This window comes from Anopheles stephensi, chromosome 2, assembly GCF_013141755.1.
Source record: "Anopheles stephensi strain Indian chromosome 2, UCI_ANSTEP_V1.0, whole genome shotgun sequence".
NCBI classification, from domain to species: Eukaryota; Metazoa; Arthropoda; class Insecta; order Diptera; family Culicidae; genus Anopheles; species Anopheles stephensi.
In genome coordinates, this window is record NC_050202.1 from 71878428 (window position 1) to 71903772 (window position 25345).

General features: G+C 42.8%; 1 protein-coding gene across 9 annotated transcripts; it reads left to right on the forward strand.

Moving 5' to 3' along the window:
- The first annotated feature begins 373 nt into the window (after positions 1-373).
- Positions 374-24919, forward strand: LOC118504680 (protein sidekick-2-like). Of its 9 annotated transcripts, none has more exons than XM_036039488.1 (15): positions 374-704; positions 2069-2416; positions 2488-3118; positions 14233-14399; positions 14818-14944; positions 15049-15172; positions 15494-15675; positions 18726-18913; positions 20609-20723; positions 21673-21879; positions 22005-22282; positions 22347-22463; positions 22611-22756; positions 23793-24008; positions 24087-24919. In XM_036039488.1, the coding sequence occupies exons 3-14, from the start codon at positions 3031-3033 to the stop codon at positions 23977-23979; spliced, it is 1926 nt and encodes a 641-aa protein (XP_035895381.1). In that variant the 5' UTR covers positions 374-704; positions 2069-2416; positions 2488-3030; the 3' UTR covers positions 23980-24008; positions 24087-24919. The 9 variants fall into 9 exon arrangements, with proteins under 9 accessions (XP_035895381.1, XP_035895384.1, XP_035895386.1 ...); XM_036039491.1 differs by having other exon boundaries at positions 374-664; XM_036039493.1 differs by having other exon boundaries at positions 374-610.
- Positions 24920-25345: the final 426 nt, after the last annotated feature.

A 25345-nucleotide genomic window follows, 5' to 3' on the forward strand; every position in this document is an offset into this window, starting at 1 on the left:
AAGCTCTAAACGAATCGGTTCTGTCAACCGCGAGAGTTACGTAATCAATAAGAGAAAGTTACCCGGCATCGACCAGCAGGGACGGACGGCTCTCGCTCTCTGCATTTCGTCCGCTCCGAACGCTGCCGCTCTTTCCCATTGACGGCATGTTAAGGAGGTTGGCTCTATTTTTAAAAGGAACGGCTTATTTATTTTCACCCGCTGTTCTGCACGCTACCAGACGGAATGACGCTTTTCCGGACGGCGGTTGCTCTCCCATTCGCCAGTCGTAGCTGGTGCTAGCTGTGCCGGTTGAGTTTGCTCTCAGACGTTCTCCGCTTTCTCTCTCGCTCAATTTTTTCTAGCTCGAATCTCTCCAAAAGGACGAGAGAGTGAAGGATGCCACAAAAGGACTCGATGCTCGTGCTCGAGCTCACCAGGAAGTGGTACGTTCAGTATCGCATTAACATTGAACAGGCGCGCACCTGACGGGTCAGTTAGGGAAAAACACTTGAAGTTAGGCCGCGAATGGACAGTCAACGTGAACGTGCTCAGTAGTCGGAAGTTTTGTCGTTCGGGCGGGTGTTTCGGTTTTTTTCTTTGGCCTTTGGCAGTAGGCGGTGGGTGAAAGGTATCGAAATCGAATAGTGATCGTCGTGTGTGGGTATCATACACACACGCACATGTAAGTGCCCTAGGGCCGTGTATCGTGGTGGGAGTTTGGGGTGAGTGTGTATGTTACGTGTTTGTATGTGTGTGTGTATGTGTTACTGGGTGGAAGTGAAAACAAAGAGCCACCTTCTCGAAGGAGTTGAATTCGTTAGCCAAACCCTAAGGGGCAACGATGCTACGTCGCCCGCTTGTCTAATGCTAGTGTTTGGGCATGTGCGTGTATGTGTAAGCTTATGTATGTGTTTTCCGTCTGCGGCGTACGGGACGGTACAAAACAAAACGGGTGCTCGGGAAGAGAATGCAATCGGCGAAGGAAATACAACCAAACCAACCAAATCATCGTGTCGCCCGTGTGCCTTCTCTTTTAAAGCCACAACCGTTCGAGTGAAAATAAAGCAATTACGGTGGATTAAAAATTAAACCGACCGAACCAACACAAACACGCCATGCACGGATGGTGGCGGTGATGATGATGATGATGATGATGATGTAAATGATTCATTGTGTTCCGCTACAGTCGTTTGAAGCTCATGGCTAGGTAGGAAACTTTCACCACGGCTGCCCATATCATCATCCATAGGCAATGTGTTCGTGGCTCACGATTAGTGGCACTTAAATTTCAAGCAAACGGAAAGTGAGGAAGGTGTAGCGGAGCAAGGGCTGTGGTAGTGGCAAATGCACCCTCCCAATGCAAACAAGTATAATGCATCACTGCATTGCCTATCGAAAATCGAATAATCATTTGAGTTAGTGCTAGTGGTGAGTGTGGCCCGAGCATGGAATAGGGTCGATGAAGTGTAAAGGCAAACAATAGTTTTCCGAAATCGGATGCGATCGATCGAATGGAATAGTGAGGTCGTGCGTTTGGTGAAAACTGGTGAAATTGATCTAGGTATTTCCTATTTTAACTGCCCAAAAGGAGCTGCTGAATCTTGATGAGAAGCATCTGAACTGCAAATAAACATGATGAGTTAATTATTTTCAGAGTTAATTATCTACCGAACTTATCTCGGTTTATTATTTGCCCTGAACACTGTTTTCCTTCCTATCAAACAAAGCACGCTTTCATCAGTCAACGGAAGGCACGGTCTTCACTATAATGTTTGTCAAGAGATAATAAAAACTGAGCAGAAGAGAGAGCAAGTCATAACTGCCATGCAAATTGCATAACTCTAGGCGAATATTTTCAACAAAAATTATTCAATAGACTTTAAAAAAAGCGAACAAAGCCTTTCTAGTTATTAAAATGCCTCTCGAAAAAATGCTTTATTTAATTCTTCTTTCTCATTGTTATATTCTTGTTTATGATAAGTCTGGCTTACGTAAATGCATTTATGTTCAACTCTTCACATGCCTTGCTTCACCTATTAAATTTTCATACTGTTTTTTTATGGGACAATTTGATTTGGATTGTTAGCTTCGTGGGGTAACACGGACAGCCCAGCACGTGCTGGCACATGTTTGTTCTTCAAACAGATTGTGTTTCGGCGCGAAATTGAACCTAGAACGAGTGTTTTGATCGAATCAACGCTACTCATCACAATAAATCAAGCCTATTGCTGTCAGCCGTGCCGTTGTAAGTTGATAGGTGCGCCAGCGCGCCACACCGTAAATCGATGTTGTGGTGCGGTGAAAAACGCGTTCGCACAGCCCGGTTAAGAAACAACAGACAACACCACACTGACAGCATTGTTTTCGCCTGTCAAAAGCATCTGACGCGGTGGGCAGTGAGGGCGGAAACCAGGCGGTGGTCCAGAATAACAACGTTGGTTAAGCTTTTTGCTTCCCTTCCCAAGCGGCTCCTACTAAATCAACACTTCTATCCGTTTATGGCAGAATGGTGATGGTGTTGTTGGCAGCAGCAGCAGCAGCAGCAGCGAAAACAACGCTCGGCAACCGCGACAGTTCGGAAGAGCAAACAAATAAACAACATGGAAGTGAAATAAATTCAAACCGAAATTGAAACGAATCTGTGCACGCTGTGGCGAAGCATGCGAAACATTACCGCTTCTGGCACCAATACAGCTACCAAACACGCGGTGCGCCCGGTGTGCTACATTTGCGATCGTGCAGACGTGATACGGCTCGTACGTGTGAGTGCTTTTTTTTGGTATGCGTGTCTGTATGGGGAAGTGTATGTGTGTAGTATCCGTTCGGAACGTGGGAAAGAGCGTTGTGTGCCGGTGTGTGTGTGATCACAGTGAATTGAAAGCCCCGTTTCGGGAGGATTAAACGCGCCAAACCCTTGCGTTGGTGCCGGATACGGAAGGCGAACGTATCCCACTCGGGCGCCCACAGTGAACGAATTCCGCTCAATCCTCCCCCCCCCCCTACCCCTACGGCTGTTGTGCTAACGAGCCCGTATACGGAGACTGCACGATGACTAATCTCGTTAATGCCAACCTGGGATTTATTGTCTTTGGATTAATTTTTGCTTCATTCTACGGCAGTGCAACGCGGATATTTGGTGAGTGTGGATGAAAAGAAAGAATTTTAATGCTTTGTACGGGTTGGTTGTCGCATTAGGATTTCTGGTTTTGTGCTCTTCCTTTTTATGTATTAGTTCTGTCCTACCGGGCGACAGGATAAGCTTCATTCTCAGCTGGGGGTTATGCATTAAAGAATTAAAGGCATTAATATGAGTCGTGTAATTGAAGAGTTAATCTTTACTGGGGCTGAAGTGGACAGTAGCCGACAATTTAGTTTCATTTAGCCTGAGGGAAACTAACCTCGAATGATTTATTAGATTGCTTTGAGTTATCAAATCGTGCAAAGAACCAGGCGCCTCCATTCTGATCGACGTCGTTAGCTACCAGGCGCCTCCATTACCAACATCGTTTATAATTTTTATTTTGTGGATTAAGTTTACGCTTTTTGTTCAATAACAGTGCTCCAAAAATGTTACTCAAATAGAACTCTTATATAATTTAACTCTTTTTCAATAGATTTGTGAACTAAAAACATATAAAGATTGCAAATCATTTTGTGCCACACCAGATCGAACAATGGAAAAACTCTATACAAAATTTCCAAACACCCTCGCATAAATAGCGAATCACGTCGAGAAGAGAAAAAATTCATTCCATGTAAATAGAAATATCCTGACTCTATTTCGCACACGCAGTTCCACAAACTAACCATTACCCCATGCTGCCCAGCATTCTCAATCGGTAATAGTATTTTGCCAACACCTCATTGCCCTGTACAACCCTCCCCAGCACAGCCAAATAGTGGGGCAAACCCTTTTCAAAGCCGACTACCCCGTTAAAGCTACACTATCTGAGTTAAATCGATGAAAGAGCTCCCAGCGGATATGGGGGATTGCTGTAGGTTTTCGAAAATGTTAGTCAAAGCGAACCTAATCCTTGTGGAAATCAGACTTTACGCCGCACACGGACGAGCTGGGCTGTGCTGGTAGGCTGACGCCGGTCAGGAAAGTTCGCAAAACGGGGCTGGTAAAGCGAAACGAAATCCCCTTTTGTTACTCAGCACTTGGCAAAGTACATGACAGCCGGTGGCCTGCGGTGCGGTGCGCGATAAGAAAAGTTTAACCTGTGGCGGTGGTGGACGATGGAGTGTTGGGGAGAGGGATGGGTGAGCGCTGGTCCTGTAGATGACACCGATGGTTAGAATCCCTGCTCGGGGCTGAAGTTTGCATTGGTTTGCCTTGCACTTGGGACCTGGCTGTAACTGCTGTGCGCCCGCTGCTTTTTATGGTGGGTAAAGAGATGAAAATTATTTTGACAGCTGGTTTCGATTTGTGCGCTCGGGTGTGCACATGTTGCTGTTTGGGATTTATGTGGTAGAATGTGGGTTGCAAGCAGGGGCCAAGAGAATGGGCAGCTTCGGTGTAGGAATTCCGCCGCAGTTAATGAAAATGATGAGGATAAAGCAGTGCAAAGTTTGTCACATTTCTGCACGAATGGGGGTTTTGAAGGAAATGGATCCGAGTATTTAGTAATTCGAGTGAAATCTGTACTGCCGTTCAGTGGAATTCGAAACGACAGTTCAAAACAAACAAAACACTTGATGGTGGTAGCTTGCGGTTGGGAATGGAATTATCTTTTGGGAAACAGATCAAGCGTTATGTGCTGCCTTACTTAAAGTTGATCCCGAGTTGATATAGGTGCAATTGCTGGATTAAATTGAAAACTTTTATTGAGATGTTTGAAGCGCTTAATGTACATTAAGGTCTTACTGGGGTGTGATTAACGTTGTGTCTTGTGAATAACAAGTCCACTTTATCATCAAGCCGTACACTTATCTTTTGTTTTTGCCATAAGATTCAGTCATCGTTTTCTAGCTACTGCACCTTATAATAATGGTTTTATGATCATGCTTTGTGTAACTGAAAAGGAAAAAAACTGCAGTATTATTTTCCTTAAAGTGCGGGTAAATTTCTTGACTTTCCTCGATAAATGACGTTCTTCAATATGTGAGTTCTCCAACAATGATCACGACAAGCCCATCGGTTCAAAAGTGTTTCATCACGATATTTGCCCTTACAATGTTGAACTTTTTCTTTCAGAGAGATGATGAGTTAAGTAGCAACATGAACAAGTGAATATTTTGTTTAAGACGGATGGAAGTAAAAGATTGTCGTCTGAGCTGGAAAAATAGAGCTTTTGAACTTGTTTTTTTTTTCGTAAAAACTGAAGTTTCGAGGGAAATAATATCGCAATTGATCAATTTATTTTGGATACTTATGAGAACACTTTTCCTAAGGTATTACTGGCCCAATATTGCATAGCATCTCGACATGTGGTGAGAATTTCTCATTCTTACTTGTTTCAGAAAGCAAGAAGCCATCTCGGGGCCGTCCGGCGGCCAAGGCGATAATAACGCCGGTCTTCACACGACAGGACCGGGGTTCAAATGCCATCCAGACCCCCTTCCTGTTTACAGGGACTGCTTTGCTACGGGTAAAATCAAGCCTAAGAAAGGGCAGGCCGAGGTCTCCTTAGGTTGTAGAGCCAAGGAAGAAGAAGGAGCTACCTCTTAATGCTGTAAATGAAATACAAAGATTTTTCCATACAACGATAATATCGAGGTGAAGAGGTGCCCTTATGGAATGAAACCTTCTAGCTTTTTTCTTGAATGATAGTCTTAAAACTGGCGATTGTAGGATTTGGATCTATTTTTGCTTTGACCTTTTCATTGACTGCATTTTGAAGGTTGCGCTAACCATTGTTTGCATCATATCATTGCTGTACCCAAAACGCTTTGAGAGGATTAAGGATGAAGCGTACCCAATATGTTTATACACAATCGCTTAAATATAGACCCTCCCATAACGATGATAACAAAAGCCTTTGAAACATCACCATAGGTAGCTCAGCAAATCATGCTCCTTCAAAATCCCTTTCGTTCATTCCTTTCCTAATCATGTCAATTGTGTCCGTGTTTCGGTGAACGAAACTCTGCACCGCTTCAAAAAACGGTAAACATTTAATCACTTTGAAACATTCTCTTCTTTTTTTTCGCTTCCATCCGTCATCCTCGATCCATCATCACCGGCTGAACGTTTTATTTGGATGTGTTCGAGCAAAATAATGGCAGATTGTGTAGCAAGCGGCTTAAGTTCGTTCCACGAACCAGTTCAATCCCGGGGCACTTGGGTTCTGGGCCGTGTTCCGTGCGTTCCAAGGCCATGTTAAAGCGCTTGTTCTGCGTTCTGTAGCGGGAAAATAATGTAATCCCTCTCAGCGCTACCATTCACCGGTGCGCGCCCGTCTGCATGCATGTCTTTGTGTGGGAAAAAGTTCTACTATTGCTGCTTGCGCCACGGTTCCGCGCCCGACCCCGCTGGCCCCGCTTAGCAAACCGGTCCGCTTTTGTGTGCACTGGCACAGAGCCAGTGCCGGAAGAAAATGTGAAGTATTATCGATTTACGACCAGGTCGCACATAAAAGCGCTCGAAGGAAAATCGTCGTCGTCGACGTCGGTCCGATTGAATACGCCCGTCGCAGGAGTCGCAGCATAATGGTGCGATCGGGATGGGCGTGTTGTGGACTGCGAGGGGGGAGGGGGTAGGAAGAGGGCAGGTGGACGGTCGGCGACGTGTGAAACGGAAACGATGGATCGTTATCGTAATACTCTTTCTTTTGCCCGGCCCGGCATAATGTTGTACAGCACCGTTTTGTACAGCCGAACAGTCGGATGGATTATACGGAACGGATATTCTCATCATTAGGAAGAGAATGGTACCGATCTTTGAAATACCTTTCTGTCCCCATCGTGGTGGATTGACTCGTTACACACGGGTATCCGTCGCTGCCCGTGCATAGTTACTGTTGCAGGATTGTAAGCTATGCGAGGACAGGACACTGTGAAATATGAATAAAATGTTTGAAATCCAGCTAGATGATTGTGTCCTCGGAGTGTGTGTGTGTTTGGCATAAAACTCAGCTGTCTGTGTAGGTGTCCTTGTGGAATAAATGTTAGCTCGAGGATATGATTTATGAAACCGTAACAGAATGATGCTATTAAAATGGCAAGAGCTGATTAACCTTATCAACGACGCCGGTAAGGTATTCGTTTCATTCCACTTTTGGGGGAAAAAAATGCTGATTGAAATTTATGTGCTCTCAAGTGTCATTTCATAGTTTATAGCAAAAAAAGCTGACGTAATATTTTTAGTTTGTATTCATCAGGAACGGAGCGGTTGTGTTTCTTAAAAAGAACTTTTGCTGCCTTAAAACACGTTTGAAAAATGTTGATTTAATTTAAGGATATTTTTTGTTTATAAATAGAAGCGTTTTTTTAAAGTCTGTTTTTCTTTATCAATAAAATAGTAGATGCGACAGCGATGCCGGTCTTCACACGGCAGGACCGGAGCTCAAATCCTATCTGGGTCGTTCCCTTATAGTGAGGGCTGTCAACCCAACTAGGTGTTAACAATAAGTCTAGTAAGCCAGAAATGAAAGGCATGAACTAAGAGATCGTTAAGAAAAAGAAGGAGAAGAACAGCAATTATATCAATGGTTAATGGTTCATGCATTCTTTTGGACACATTTCGACACTTTTTTTTTATTTCGCGGAACGTATCACGCAATCCGTTGTGAGTTTATACTTACGTCTTCTTGTTCCTCTTCCTTGGCACTATAACTTCGAGAAAGGTCTTGGCATGCCATTTAAAGCTTTCTTTGAACTAGGATGTTTCCCATAGCTGGATAGTTAGCCATGTATATGGGGAAACGGCCTGAATAAGATTTGGTTCCTGGTCGCGTCGTGTCAGCGCCGCTATTCCCTCTGCCATCAGTTCACCCCATACAATACCACCATAAATCATAGATATTCCATCGGTTAAAACTCATTCCTATATTAATGAGCGGTCCTGCGGTCAAGGCCTTAGTAACACCGATCTTCATATGGCATTACCTGATTTCGATCTCGTACGCTCTACTTACTCTTATGCTACAAAAAGAATTAATTCAAGGAAGCCAGTAAAGGCAGGTCTGGAACACTTGAGGTTACAGAGTCAACGAATAAGAAATCCTACATGATCCGTACTATTTTATTTAGGACTTGACTGTCACACTACAGGTGAAAACATTTAGACTTTTTTTTTGCTTCATTTGCGGTTTTGGAGTTTTTGAAGCATACATAAAAAAGAGTCACCTTTAATGGAAGGGATTGCAAAAGAAATGGAACATGTCGAGCTCTTCTCAGAAATAGCATGTTTGGATGAATTTATTCTCACGAACGTAAGTTTGAATTTGGGGTGTGTGAGTAAAAGATAGGCGGTTTGGTCTTTAAAAAAGTAGATTGGCTGACAAATTCCGTACGAGTCTTGTCCCCAAATCGGTTAAAACTAATTTACAGATACTTTCATTTAGAAATACCGAAAAAGAAGATTTAATACAAAAGAGGCCCATATATGTCTTCAAAATGGTTCAACACTATAATTTAGCTAATGAAATACAAACCTTTTACGTTTTATATACTATGCCGCTCTTAACAATAGGTTCAAATACAGTAAACGTGTCAACCTTTAAGCGATAAAAAAATGAATCTTGCCAGTCACATACGATTCAGAAGTAAGCGTATCCGTTTCCATTCCCTAAACTGGCTCATCCATACTGCCCGTTCCTTCTTCATCATAACACCCGGTAGGGTGCCTTAAGTTATTGCGCTTCGCTTTACAGACAGAAACAAATCTGTTTGTTGTTTTTCTTTTATTTTAGGTCATGCGTTTTGTGGGTCGAAAATAAAAACGGCTATCACAGGAAGCATTTATCTTCGTAAAAGGCAGCAGCAGGAATGAGAAATTGGACGCCCGGCATCGATTGCCAATGATTGCTGGCGGTGGCAGAGGTAGATGAGAGAGAGAGAGAGAGAGAGAATGAGGGAGATAGAGGGACGGGTATCCTGTGGCCCTGGATGGATGCTGATACCTTCCTTAACCTTTGCCGCAGCAATGGGCACCGACACCAGACGATAAAACAAAGCGGTGTGCTCCACTTTCGCCCATTTTATTGAAGAGATTATGAGCTAAGAGAAATAAATTGCTTCTTTCCGGTGGCACGATTGCTTGGATGTTTGGGAAAGCGCTGATTCAACCACAAACAATCACCGACGCTGGCCGTCGCCGTTGGTCGCCCAGCTGGATATTGGGTGTGTGTGTGTGTGTGTGAGTGTGTTGTTTGTTTTTTATTGTGAGCCAAGCTTTTTATCTTCCTTTAGCGCTGGGGATAAGATTTCGGGTTTTCTCTTTCCCACTGTTTTGAGCTGTATTGTGTAAGGGTGTGATAGAATTTGACAGACGGAGGTTTAGCTCCTTTTACTTTTCACCCTCTAACGTCTCCAGCCACTTCGAACGTTGTAGAATCCTTTTCCTGTGCTTCGTTGACCCAAACCCAACCCATACGTGCCGCATTCAGATGCCGTCCCTGGTGCCATGTATCGGGGGTGAAAGTTTTATCGGATTGAGTTTGGGAAACGCCTTCTAGTTGATTTGGATACGCTTCGGTTGTTTCTCGCACATAATCAAATTTTGAAGAAATCCCAGGATAAGAAAGCGGACCCACAGAAATCTATCGACACGTAGAACGGAACACGAAAAAAAAAAAAATAAGGCACCCTAACAAAGGGACCAAACTGTCCAAACCCGGAACATGCTCATTGTTTTTCCGCCACTGTCAGCATGAAACTGCAGCTTTCGTTTCGTTTTCTACGGGAAGGGTTTCTTTTTTCTTGTCGCTACCGCACCGTAGTGGTGGTGCTGGTACGAGCAACTTTTCTCGCAAAACTATTAGCAATTCAAATTCACCCTACTGTTACGGCCAGCCAGCTTGTGCTGCCAGCCGTTTCCGCCGAAAGAGCAGCAATGACATTGAAACCGAACCCACCGTTTTCGGTGAAGGTGATGATAGCAACCGACGAGGTTTTTGGCGCTTGGACGCTGCAAAAATGCCAGTTTTATTCACATTCGTTAAGCTAAATTTATCTTCGTTTCATGCACCTAACCTAGCCTCCACAGAATGAAACGTCAGACTAGGTGGGATTGGTACAGGGTTTCGAATGCTTCGAGCGCTAGTGCTTCCGGTGAGCACCGTGTTCTGTGTAAAGCAGATTGTAGCCTACGTTCGTGGAAGGGTTCTGAACGCCGCCGACGGACGCATGTTTTGAAACCTGGTGAAACATTAGATCTAACGCGGCGTACAAAATGTAATCTACGAATTAGATCTTATGTTTATAGGTCATTTCTATGAACGCTAAGGAATTCATTGAATTCTACATTTTCGAAAAAAATAAGGTTCAGTTTGCTTTGTTATGTCTGTTTAAATCAAGCGAAAGGGTATGGCAAACAGTCAGCAAATCTGATACAGAGAGTAATATCCTTGTCAATACGGTCAGGTGGTTTGCATTGAGAAGAATAAACATATTTTAATTTTATGAATCTATGTTTCAGCTTTATGATAAGATAGAATTGAGATGGAGCTCATTTATTTCTATACGATTTTTTTTAATTCAAATGTTTTTATTATAAACAGCGTTTGACTTTGATTACCCTATTAACATAAAGCCCACAAATTGGATTTAAGCTTACAATTGCTATCGAGAAAGATGGCAGGAGAATCTCAAAATTGGATAAACAGGGACCAAAGGATGCACGTTTGATTTCTTTAGGAATTTTCACTGATTAGGAGGTAAATTATCCTCTGATATTAGATCTTTTTAATGTGCTGTGCGCTCGAGGTCCTTTGATCGTCCGTAGATCATTGTAAATTAGATGTGGAATTTGATGAAATAGAAACTAGGATTTATTTCTATTGAATATTGATATTGGAAGCTTCTTTTTCTTTAAACGTTATCATGCAGATATAAGAAAAAGTATATTTTTAAGGTGTCATCCAACATTTACAATGAATTAGCTGCTTTTTGTAATCATTCTCATCAAGATTAAAGAAAACAGAACAAGTAGACACTATGTTCTTCTTCTGAACTACAATTTTAAGAGATCCATGATCATCCATACCATGTCTTATTTCCAAGCCCAATTCAGTCCAATACAGTTTAAAAAAAAAAAAACACAAAAATAAAAATCTTACCTCCTTGACTTGATAAACTACCCGTTGCTGGATAGACAATGTTCTACGTACGAGAAGATACGTATGGAATTTAATAACCAGTGATGTCGTGTGATGGACAAGTTACGTTACTGTCCCTGGAAACGGACTTAACCACAAGCCAATCATTTATTATTGCTCAGAATCGTTTAAAGTTGCTCGCTTTCTTTTCCCTGTTACTGTAGCGGGCCATATCAGGCCTCTAAGGCTAAGGGATTGTGTTTCTCCATTTTATTCTTTGTCATCAGAACCTCAAGAGGACTTGGTGAGCAATTGCAGGATTTCTTGACGATGTTTTTATTTGTTTATTTATTATTACTGCTTGACACCTTATTGTCTACTTTTATTGTAAATAAAATAGTTCACTGACAATTGTAAGGGGTTAAGTTAACACCTAGTTGTAAATTATAGACCGAGACACAGGAGCTTCTGTTTGGTTGAATGACCAGTGTGGCAATGCCAGCCATAAAATAGTTTATAAAACTTATTGTAACCACGTAATTGGAGCGTCAGTCTTAACTACGAGGAATGGTCCGGATAGGGCTTGCCAGAGGATCTTCTTCTTCTTAATCCTACGCACTACAGTCTCAAAAGGTCTTGGCCTACCATTTTCTAAAGATGCCTTTTTACTAACGATTTCTAACTTTCCATGACTTGAGGTTACCCGTAGCTGGATAGTCAGTCCTGCGTTCAGAAGATCTAATCATTGCTAATAGTTTATGCAATTGCTAGACTGTTCGAAAGTGTAAAAAATCTTGGTAACTTAAATGATAAATTCTGTGTCAGACCAATCACACGGTACTGTTGCATTCTTTTGTGACATTTACAGAGATTTTTCAGTTGAAAAGACAATAGCATCCATTTTTATTGTACGCTCGTTCGATGAAATGGTAAACAAAGCTAGTTGATATGGAAACGGCTTCATGTGACAGGAAAATCAAATACCTTGTATTGAAATGTCATCAGACGATATTGTCATAGTAGCCGTTGATATTGTACACGTCCTTCTACCGTACGTGCAAGTACATACAATATCAACGGCTACTACGAAAATATCATCCAAGGACATTTCAATAAAAGGTATTTCATTCCCCTGTCATCTGAAAGCGTTTCCATATATACTAGATTTGATTGCTATTCGATCTAAGAAGCCTGCCATAAAATTGGATGCTATTGCCTTATCAACTGAAAACCCCTGTATTGGCTAGGATAAGAGATGTACTTGTGGGTAAGGAACAAGAACTAAAAATCGTTCTCGTAACTACCGAAATATCTATAAATACTGGAGATGATATCAGTCTCAACGTAGGAAAACCTAATCGATCAACCCACTGGACTAGTGTAACATACGTATTTTGAAGCTTTGATTGGACCTAGGTGAGAATCGAAGCTACATTAGCTCTAACCAGAACCTCACTACGAGAATCAGTTTACCAGTTGCCCTTAAATTACATCGTTCGAATTTTTTTGTGAGCTGCCCATAACACAAAAATATTTTCCGTAAGAGAATATTCTATTTCGAAGGCCAGCATTTGCTTGATATCTTTGGAACAAGTGACACAGCAGTTGAACGTTAAAAGACCACAATCGCGCTCGCTTTCGTAAATTGTGTGTAAAATGAGCATATCGCATCAAACGCTAATGTACGAGCGACACGTCACTTTGCTATAGCTCTTCATAGGCCTGGTACACTTTAAAGGAAGAAATGCTTTTGTTTCATTAATGTCCTTGAAAATCAAAAGTGCATAGCAGCAGCGAAAGCAGGCCACAACCAAAGGGGAAAAAATCACTGCTCACCTTTGAAGTGAAAAGTCTTTTATCTTTTGTTACGTGTTACCATTTTCTCTTTCATGTCCCTCGCCTGGGCTCGCGCGGTTGCGATGAGCCAAATTTTAACATTTGCCTTTTGCATTTTGTACACCAAATGGTTGTTTTTTATTCCTCTCTTTTTTGTTGTTGTTCGATGGCCATTCTGCATGTGTGTGTGTGTGTTTTGTTTGATTTATGTGGCCAGCTTCATCACCACACACGCTCCGCGTTTGTATCGTTACGGTGAGCAGCCACGCGGATGGGGTTTTCCGCTGCAAAACAGAGGCCATAGAGAAATTGGCCATCCGCGTGGTTCGCGCGAGACGTTGAATCGTGATTTCCGGCAATAGTGTACCGCGGCACACACACACACACACACACAGCTGACACACGGTCGTCGTCCGACCAATTCCGTGCGCCCCTGTGTACGGGTTGACGTTGATTTATGTCGGGCAAATGGTGCCATTTTGTCGGTCGCATAATGGAGCAAAATTTCACTACCCTCTTCACGGACACGCTCACATGGGGAGACATACGACCGGTGAACTCGTGATCCTAGCTGAACGTTTCCATACGCTAAACCCAAGGGCTTGGGAGCAATAAAAAGTTATGGGCTGGCCTGTTGTTCCACACGGCTACCGGCTGGACCGCGTCCGGCTTCGTGTGTTGACGGTTTCGTACGCTTATTTTATTTTACCATCGAATCGTATAATTTTTAATTAATTTTCCAACACCACTGATGGTACGTGTGTTTGTGACTGGGCTTCATGGGGGCTTTTTTTATTGTGTCCGCCGGTCTGGTCTAGGCTGCGGTTTTAATTTATGAGACATTTGAATTATTATTAGCATATTCATAATTTTTAATTTCCTAGCTACACATTTCGAACCTAAACGGTTAGGTGAGGTGAAGCACGGTACACTCGATGTACAATTGTATATACAAAACGGGAGAAAAAGCGTTACAATTATTACGGAGACGGGTAAAACAGGGGTTAGAGTTGTATTTATGCGTATTGTGCTTTTTTACTGCGAGTGAAGGACATAATGTTCATCATAAAATTATTGTCCCACGGCTAGAAAATGGGGAGCCGAGTTTAGAACCAGGAATTTTCATGACCACAACACACACCTAACCTTTTTATGCTTTTCAACTAACCACGATCCCTCCCTCTCTCTCTTTCACACACAATCGGTTTTGCAGATATTGAAAACATCCCGGTCGTTAAATACGTGGCCGTCGCCGGAAGGAACGTTACCATCAGCTGCCCGGGCGTGAACGAGCACTCGCTAATCGATACGCTCATTTGGAAAACCACACAAACCGTGGCCGAGTACGTTAATGGGCTGCCGCTAGTAAACAACCCGCGGGTAAGTTTGTTCGGCCGGTTTTGTGTCTCCTTTTTTTCACCATTCCTATTCAAATAAACCATAAAGCGGGCTGTTAACATGCCGTGCGAAATCAAACCACAGCCAAACGTGCAAATCAAATCGCTAAAGCACGAACAAATAATACGTGATTAGTGTTTACATGGCAAAGCAAACAAACAAAAACAAACAAAAAAACCTTAAAAGCGATACAAAGTTGCAACTCATCACATCAATTGAATTGGATTTTTAATTGGATTTTCAACCGTATTTGCATTTGATTAATTAAGTGTGTAGATTGTTCGGAGAATTTGTCACTAAAATGTTCGATTTCATCACAGGTGTGGTTGTAGTTTGATTATTTTTTTTCGCTGAAATTGTTCCCTATAAAAACTACTATTATCGTGTAACTGCTTCACAGATCACTCTACTGCCGGACAACTTCAGTCTGCACATCAGCCCAACCAGCTCGGCCGATACGGCGGAGTACACCTGCTTGTTCAACGACCGCCACAGTCCGGAAGCGATAGCGGATTTGCTAGTGCAAGGTTCGGTTCATTCTCATCTCACATTTCCCCCTTTGCATCAGATTTTCTAAATTGCTTGCTCTCTTTCGCTCTCATTCTCGCTCGCTCGCACTTACTCCTGCCAGATGTGCCAGACCCGCCGGGGCGACCGCTGGTGGTAAGCTTCACGTCACGTTCCGTCGATTTATCCTGGGCCCACTCGCAGGACGCACGGAACGCACCGGTTACGAATTTCATCATCGAAACAAGGTAAATATTGGTACAGCACCTGGTCCCGAGAAGAAAAAAAAAATCCCCCCGAAGACCCCGGGTTTGCTGTGTACGCGTGTGTCCGTCCGTTCACTACTTTTGCACCGTTTTTGATCGAAGCACGTACCGAAATGAAATCTCGATTTTAAAAGTGATAGTGTAATTTCGGGGAACAAAACAATAAAATGAAGTCCCACTCGTATTTCTTTTTGTGTTTGTACTGTACACAAATACACACTAACTCGTAGTGCTTTTCTGTCTTTGCTGTACGCACTTTCTCTCTCTCTCTCTCTCTCTCTCTCTCTATTTTGTCATCAATAGGGTTGGTGAAAATGGAGACTGGAATCAGGTGTCACCGATCTATACCAAGTCGAACCTGGCATCGTATCAGGTGACGGATCTGCTCCCGTTCACCGTGTACAGTTTTCGTATCATCGCTGTAAACGAGCTCGGGCACAGTGCGCCTTCAAAGGAGTCGTACTACTTCGTTACGCTACGGGAAGGTAAGAAGCCACCCTTAGAAAGCTTATCCATTTCCACCATTAATTCCATTTCATTCCATTTTCATTAATTTTGTTTAGTTTTAAGTTATACGTTTAAGTACAGCAACGGATTTGGATCACTTTAAAGCGCCTGAATGTATGCAAAGCCCTGCTAGAAATCGTACATGTAGAGAAACGTTTATTTTGTATCGAATTCCATGCATTAAATCCAATATGCTAATCGATTATGTCAATAATGTGGAAATATTAGTCTTATCTTCCTTAAACGTAAATTTATTATCATTTTTCACATAATAACTCGTGAGAAAGAACAGTTAACGGGAACGTCCTGTTTCTCCATAACTAAAAGCACTGTTTCCGCAGAAACAAGTTTGAACGATGTTCATGTCATGTTGGTTTTAATGGAAAACTTTTGATTGCCATTTGGCGCAGCCAGCCTTTTACCCGTATTATGGCCCCCATAGAGCATTGGAAAACAAGCACGGTGAGCAAATGTTCCACCAAAACTCTTCCCGTTTGACGATGCTTCTGAGCAACGTTCCGTTGCATAAAATTAGCATTTGATGTGCTTCACTCGGCACTAATTCGCCAAACGAGAAACATTCTTTGGCGACGGTAAGAAATGTAAAGAATGTTGCCCTACCGCACCCTTCCCCTGGTGAGATTCCGGTGCAAGCTGTCTGTCTTCCTCGAGAGAAAACAGAAAAAAGCAGTACCGAAATCCCAAAAAGCAAGAAAAGAAAATGGGAAGCTACCGAGACATTCGCCTCACCCACTCGGCAGCGGCTGAGCCAACTGCTTTTTAAAACAATCTTTTACGAGCGCGTGTTTTTACGTGTTGCTACCGCTGCAACCGCCCCAAGAAAGTTAATAACAATTCCGGAAACGGTAAGTGTGATTGGCAAATGGGTCGATCCCAACACCTGGAAAGGTGTTTTGCCGGCGGTGGGCGATCTGTTACCACCGCTACCGGGTGCGCGCGGGCGCCTTCGTTCGCGTGTGGCGCCATTTAATTACAATTATGGCATAAATTTGCATAAATTAAAACGATTCGCCTTTCGGCGCTGACGGTCGGTGGAGCGAGCGCAACCGTTTCTTCGCCCGAAAAGGGATTTTTTCGGGTGTGCGGGCGATGCGAGCGTTGTTTCGCGTGAAAGGGAGATTTGCGTACCGTTTAACCTCTTGTATTTGTTTTGACGTTCGTTGATTTGTAGTACCTGGGTAGCGTGAAAAGGTTGGGCCGGGGAGAGCTGCAAGGGTTGTAGTTGGCAGCGAAAACACATAACATTTCACACGAAACGGAACCGGTTCGCCGGTGTTGGTTGGGGGAAAGATTTGGAAGACACTTCTTCCGTCAGACAGCAAATTAGCATTTTGAAGCGAAGGGATAAAGCGTCTGCTGGGGGTCGTTTCGTTTTTGCTACCGCTTAGTGCACTGTGAGAATGTGGCTTGAAAGTGCAAAAATATTGCTCAGTTTAAGTGTGCATCAAAGGGGTTTTGTTGGTCTTATATTTGAAGAAATAACAATTGTGATTCTGTGTGATTCTGCTCTGAAAAAAAGTTGTGTTGTTTTAAATAAAATGAAAGGTTTCACAACAACACTGGAAAACAAGAAACAAACGGCAAAGAAATTAGAACGAATGCTCATTCCATCTATTTTTCATTTTGACACTCGTACAAGGTACCAGGCGTCTCCATGCCTGTTAGCTTACGTTTTCCGGCTGTGTCTGCCGCCAGTTATAATTTGGTAAAAGTTTCTTTTCCTGGAACATTATGTGATAATCCATTTCTTACATTAAAATAACTTCAGAAAGGAATGCTTTATTTCTAATTTGCTTTGTTTTTTTTTAGTATGCTCTGAATGAAATAATCATAATAGCAGTGAAATGTTCTCTATACATTCTGTAGCAATAAGTCAGACCAGATAATATGTCATCTGGTTCACTGCTCCACGTTATTAATAGAAGTATAAATTTAATAATGTTTTTCAGCGAGAAATAATGTTGGATAAATAATGCATCGATTATGAGCTTACCAGCCAATTTTTCTTAGGTTTTGAAAGCTTGCATTCGGTTATACTCTACACAAATCTTTAACGTTTATTTTCTCTAAAATTCAAGTGATAAGTTTGATCAAATTGAGGTTTTCGGAGATTAAAAAGTGAAATATTTCTCCATTTATGATTATGAAAATGTTTGTACAGCATATTTACCAACGACAAAACATATGTTGCGAAAGCTTGTCAATCATACGAGGGACCAGGCGCCTCCATGAGTATGCTTTAATCCTCACTGTTGATCGCGCATTGATCTATTTTATGTATTTAACAGATGGATTTTTTATTGTATTTTTGCGTTTGTTTTAAATACAAAACTGATGCTAAGGTGTGCAAACGGATGCTAAGTGAATCAGATGGTATTTCATTGCTAAGCTTTGAAGCTTCTAAATTACTATATTCTGCTTTAACCTTTCACTGGTAAGCAATTTAAGAATTGCGCTTTATATTGTATAGAAGGCATGATGAGGGAGCGAAAAACGCTAACTACCAACACTTACTTAAGTAACAAACAACGAACAAGTGAAGTCTTACGAAGTACCAGGCGTCTCCATGAGCCTACTTGTTCTATTTTGTTTTGTACCTTAAACAGCTATACTGTACCTAACATGCCTTTGGATTTTTAATTGCCACAAGAAAACGTAGACTTTTCTCTCTTATCTCATCCATTCACCTACTTTAAAATGCTCTTTTGATACTGATATGCTATCAAGTACACGATTATCGAAAAGGCTTCCTTTTCGAACAACTGAGCGAAACTCTTCGCCGTCACGCATACTTAGCAATATTAATTTTCGTTAACAGAATAAATCATCATTATCTACATTATGTCCCAAACATTTACTCAGCTCTACCCCCATTCCCAACTAACGATGTATTGCATTTGTGATACTGTATGACACTTATCGTTTACTTATCGTTCCACGTTCCTGTGCCACCTGCCTCTGCCATTGGCCGAAATCCACGTGACGAAATAAATCAACCACCAACCAGCACCGACCGGCAAACCGGTAACGACGATAGCGCACAACACATCCGCCACCTCGGTGTACATCTCATGGAAACCTCCGCCACCGGACACGATTTTGGGCGAGTTTCTCGGTTACCGCATAACGTACCGTACCCGGGACCGCCACGCAGAGGACGTGAAGGAGATTTACATTCGCGACAGCACCGTCGAGGTAAGTGATTTCGGAGACTTCTTTTTCTTTCCTTCCAGGTCCCTCGACTACAAACTACCCCCTGCGCGGAGCACGAAGCCGTATCATCATGATTGATTTTGCTAACGTGAGCCGATGCATAATTTGGCGGATGTCTTCTTCCTTTGGATACTTATATTGCGTTGTCTCTCTCTCTTTCTCTCACACACTCGTGATTTTCAACTGTCCCATCTTCGCTCACCTGTCAAGCGCCGCGAGATGCTTGATACTGTCGATGGTTGAAGTATTTTGCCCATCGCTCTAGGATGCTCCATTGTTGCGGGAAAATGAAAAAAGGAGAATAAAAAGGAATAAAAGGCAGAGAGCTGTCATTTTCCGACCCATCTAACATTCTCACTATCGAATAGATTGTATTCTTGGCGCGTCGATGGTTGTAGGGACGCTGCTGGCGATGAAATGAAATTGATTTCAATGGAAATTTTTTTTAACGTTAAAAAAATTAAAATGAATTTATGGTGACATGATTGCGATTTTTGAAGCAAAACCGCTACGCTATTCACCATCTAAATAAATAAGTCATAATTGTATAAAAAATCCATTTGTCTTTCCTTCCGAGAATTACAGCGCAAAACAACACAGCCCAGCAAAAGAAATGGGAAATGATATTCCATTTCAAGCGTTTGTTTTGTGGAAAATAAAGCAACGGAACGAGAATCTGTCCTCCCGTTTTTCCCAGATTGCACCACCGGCTGTGGTGATGTTTTTACCTTGATTAATGCATATCTTAAACAAATGTAAAACAAGCACCAACCGACATGTTCGGCGCCCGGCACCATGCCCCATTATTATGCAGTTTTGGGCTCACTTAAGAATTTTAATTTTTCATAAAATATCTGTCCATCTTGATTTACCGGTTTTTTGTTTGCGGGGAAGAAGCGTCAAAAAACAATCGTAATAATATGCCCGGCTACACAGCGTTCATGTTTATTCACCGCGGTACATCGCTACCGTGCCGGTTACCATGCGTGCTCGTTGCCGCACGGGTCGGTGGGACGCAATACTTGGCCGAAATAAATGAACGCCAATGGGGCTTCGTTGGTGTGGTGAGCGTACGATAAATCTACATAATTTCACATTATTCATAAACTCGCCACACCGTTTTCCACCGCTTTTCACGTTATCTACGGTGGTACGGTGGGTCCGTCGTCGTCGTCGCCCTAGAAGATCGCTTCCGCTTAGAGCGTCGAGCGTCAAACGTTCACCCTCCATTTGTTGCTATCAATGTACGAGCACCCTTGATAAAGATGGTGGACGGAACAAATACACACACACACACACACACACACCGAACGAGGAGATAGATGGTGCCCTATCCATCCCATCATGCTTCAGCCTCCGCCGATCGCTACGCTTAACATCCCATTTTTGCTTGTACGTTCATGTTTCATTCCGTGTTTTCGTTTGGGTAATGATATTTTGTTTGCCAACCTTGGTGGAGCGCAAAGCACATTTAAGGCTCCCATCGAGAAGGCTGAAGCTAGGTAGTTGGTGTGCGGCGGGACCGGGACCAAAGTTTCTTTCAAATGTTTCTTCCTACCTGCTACGGCAGCGTCCATCATGATCGTTTTCAATTTTGCTCAAATCAAACATTTGTTTTTTTTTCTCTCTATTTCTCACTCTCTCTCTCGCTCTTCACTACCGCCCTCTCCATTACAGAGCCACGAGATCCACAATCTGGAAACGTATACACAGTATCTGGTGTCGATACAGGTGTTTAATCCCGAAGGATTAGGCCCACCGACGACCGTGCTGGTGATGACCGACGAAGGCGGTAAGTAAGAGGGGAAGGGTCGGGGTAGGGATGGTGTGGCAGGGGGTGTACTTTTCCACTGAGGGTGCCAGGAAAAGAAGTTTTCGAGAACCTTCAAACAGAAGCACAAAAAGTTGTGTTCTATGTTATCTTAAGAGCTTCTGCCAGACTTAAAATCCGTTTCAAAGCAAATCGACTTTAAAGCAGTTTTAGATACTGTTTCAAGACAACTTAAAAAGTGCCTCACGAGTTATTAAAACAATTATTATGCTTTAGAAATGTTAAAAATCGTACCCCGAATTACAAACCTCATTCAAATGAAATGTGAAAAACGCCTAAAGTTATGCAAACGAATGCTTACGGCGTGCTTCATGAGATTAATTTAACTTCATATGTTCCTTAATAGATCAACGAACTTCGATCACAAGAGCAACAAGCACACCTGCCACTGTGTAAATAGCCAAAACTCTTCAATAAGCTCCGAGGTTTTAAAATCTTAGTTCTTTTGTGCTGAGAATTAGACAAACGGTTCTGAATGCTCTTGCTAATGTATTAAGATCAATTTAACTTTGAAGGCCCCTTTAAATGCCCCACCCGTATCTAACCGAACCAAAGTCGAACGAAGCGTGTTTATTTTTCTGTCTCGTCCCGCGAGCACGGTGACGCCTTGAAGCGACGAAAAGTTTGAACTTATTCTGCAAACAAATTCGTTAAAACACCGTCAACGACGGCGACGACGACGATGAAAACAAAAAAAAAACGAAAACTACCCATTAAGCGCTCGGTTGAGCTGGAGTGGATGAAGTTCTTAATTGGTCGTGTTTTTTTTGTTTCTTCGCTTCGTTGTTTTATTTTTGCAAACGCGTTAAAGTTTGCCCCAAAAAACGGTCTTTCCATTCGCTTTTATCGAACGAGCTTTTGTTTTCTTTTCTTTTCGTTTCATCCACTTGTTTCCTGTGCTGTACCGCAGTCCCAACGAAGCCGAGAAACCTGAGCGTGCTGGAAATAACGTCAACAACGATCCGTATCAGCTGGCTCGAGCCCGAAAAACGGAACGGTGTCATCCACGGCTATCGGGTTTATTACGTCTACCAAAACCAAACGCTGCTCCATCTGCCAATCCTGAAGAACGACGCGGCCCAAAACTCCGTCTTCTACTACACGCTGACAAACCTGAGTAAGTAATGAGACAGGCACGACGCCGATGAACGTGGTGGTTGTTGCTTCGGGACACTTTTATTCCCCAACTGGCGTGGTTGTTTTTTTTCTGTTCTGCTTCGGGGTGTTTTTTTTTCTCTTCAGAGCCCTACACGGATTATCGGATCATTGTGACAGCGTTCACGCTGAAGTACGACGGCGAACCGTCGGAGGTGTCGCTGCGGACCGACGTCGGTGGGCCGAGTCCGCCGAAGGTGGTGAACCTGACCTGCCATTCGCTTGACACGCTGTTCTTTAGCTGGCGGATACCACGCGTCTACCATTCGTCGATCGATTTCTACATCGTTAACTACCGCAATCTGGAGTACGACGATACGCACGAGATACGCATCTCGGCCAATGCGTCCATCGTCGAGACGTCGGTAGGTGATGGTGGACCGGTTTGGTGAGCTATAAATCCCTTACGCTCCTTGTTTCCATTGGCAGATGGTTATTCCCAACCTGACGACGAACAGTGCGTACGAGGTGAAGGTCCGTGGAGCGACCGTAAGTACGGTGAATCCGAAAAAGGTGGTCCTCGGCACCTATTGTGAACCGATAAAGGTAGGTAAGCTGCTGCTCCGGGACGCTTTTGTTCGCCGACGTAAAGCTGATGGTTGTTTAACGATGTTGTTGTGCGTGTGTGCGTGTTTTTTTGCTTTTCTTTTCCTTTCTTTCGGCTGGTGGTTGCGGGGCTATTCTATTGTGCAGATTACACTACGAGCGAATTGTGAGCAGTATCAGCCGCCTCCGCTAAGGCACAATCCGTACGTCGATCAGGAGCTCGTCATTCTGGCCGGTATCGTGATCGGTTGTTTCGGGTTGCTGCTAATCATCCTGGCGATAGTGCTGTGGAGGTAAGGGGAAAAACATGCCTGTGTTCAAAATTTTCATTTATCTCTAGCGTCATGTTTACAAAGCACGTGGATTTGGGAGAGCCTTCAAGGCGAGTGTGCCAATACTGGTGGATGTTTTTGGTATGAGGCTTTTAAGCACTAGTCTATTGCTAATAAAGCTGAATCTGGGCTACTAAAGAATGTTGTAGAACGTTAAGACAAGAATTTGATGATCGTTGTTGGTATGAATTATGAACGCCTGAATGTATGCAGCATGGTTTTGATTGGTTGATCAGTCATCCAAGAGGAGGAGGAGATTATTAGTTTTACTTTAAGGCCTAAAGTTACAGCCAAGCTTTTAGAGGAATTTCACATATATTTTATTTACATTCAAGGGATCCTTGGCTCAATTTGGAATTGGAATGGCGAGAGTTGAGAATAATAATATATTTTTTTATTATTCTCTGTTTGTGATGGGAAAAAACCTGCAGATTTACAGATACAGATACGAAGACCTAAGATTTTTTTTTATCATAAAATAAAGCAGCTATTTAAAACAATTTGAACTAGGTGCATTCATTTTTAAAACTAAGCACCAGTCCAGTTAGCTAATTCAAATGAATGCAAACACCGACTATCAAACTATTTCGAGTACAAAATGAGTTAGCCCAGCTACGCATTGTGCAGATATGCAAATAAAATAACTGCTGATGTTATGTTACCATATCATTCATCATAAAATTCCAATACGAAAGGCACAACCCATGTTCAAACATATCAACCACTGCTATATTTGTTGGACGTACCATCCGCATACATCATTTAATATCACTGTACAATACTTTTACGGAATTGCTATGCAGAAAGAGTCCACAGACACAGACGCCCCGTTTGGTTTTGCAAACATCCACGTGCGGAACGTGCACCAAAATATGCTGCACAAAACTTGATCATTCACCTATGACTTTTGCCGGTGCGATGACGCCAACGTAAAGCGTGTAACCCGGTGCCGTAACTTAATCTTCATCGCTTACCGTGCACCGTGTACCCATTCCAGGAAATGTTTCCACGCGTCGTACGATGCCGGTGACCAGCGGCCATCGGAACGGAACGACCACAAACCGGTCCAATCGAATGGGTGGAAAACGTCCTGCGATTCGAACGGCATCGTGCAAACTTCAATTCCCTCGGAGGAGTACATCAATGGACAGCAGCAAGCGATGATCGATCGATTCCATCGCTAGACATCCACTGCGGAGATGACTGATTAATGGTAGGTACCGATCGATCGGTACGCTTCGTTCGGACCTGTGTGGCTCACCTGTACGTTCTGGCTGTTTTTTATTTACAGTAGCTCAACAGACAGGCGGCCGGGCCCGGGCAGCCAACGGTTGGTTGCTAGGCATCTGGCTACGAATCCGGGCATCTGGCTGCCATGGATGGAACGTACCTGACTAGGATAATTTAAACGTAAGTCGCTTTAGGAAAGGCAGATTCTAGTGAAACCCCCTTGGATGTCGGAACTGTAACGGAGCAGTGTACAGGACAGTTGAATTTGTGGCAGCTAGTTCCTTCTAGCGTATTTCGACGAGTTTCCCATTTTTTGTTTACATTTTTCTGCCTCTGTTTGCTATTAAAGTTTCATTCAAGAGATGTAAGATATTCGGCTATTTACCTTCTCAGTGTAGAAGAACTAAAAATCGTTTTTTATATTATTAGAACTAAAAACTTGAGCACTTTATTTATTAAAACTTCATCTCATTCGCCTTCGTTAAATCCCTTTTCTTTCCACCACAATACAATTGAGGTGCCGCAGCTTCTCGTTTTAAACGATCACCTACGGCGTGAAAAATGTGTGGTTAAAACAAGGCAAAGTAAAAAGTGCGCTAGTTTAAATGGAACGGGGTCGGGGAGGGTGGCAAAATCAATGTTGCTGGCGCTTTGCGTAGCTGTTAGTGTTAATTACCGTGCATGTATCAGGAAGCATCACGGTCTCGTGAAAGATCCACTAAGCGCGGCGTTTGCCGTTCGGACGCCTGTGTACATAAACATTCTATGACTATTTGCTAGCGAGATTAAAGATGAGAAACACCCCGAAACGAAATGGATGAATGAATAGAGCTAATAAATTGAAGAGAGAACGAAATGATCAATGAAATAAATGACTGTGACTGTCCAACGAAATGTGCTGTGTCTTACTGTTGTAGGGATTTCTACTATCCGAAGCAAAATAGCGAATAAACGGTAAGCTTATGAAGATTTTCAATTATTCAAGTATTGTGGTTAAACTCATCATTTACTTTAACGTTCAACAGTATCGTTAACATTTTTAAGGAAGGCAGCTGTTTTACAGGCTATTGTTACATATGATTGGGTTATTCTTCTTCTTTTTTGATTTAACGACCTCTAAGGCCATGCCTGCCATTTCTGGCTTATTAAACTCAACGATACCACGTAGTCAGTCCTCACAACGGGGGAACGGTCGGGATTGGATTTGAACGATTTTGTCGTATAAAGACCAGCGCCGTTCTTGCCTCTACCACTGGGCCACCCCGGTTATAATTTATTATTATAAAGTTATAGAATAGTTTATTTAAATTACCAGGATTT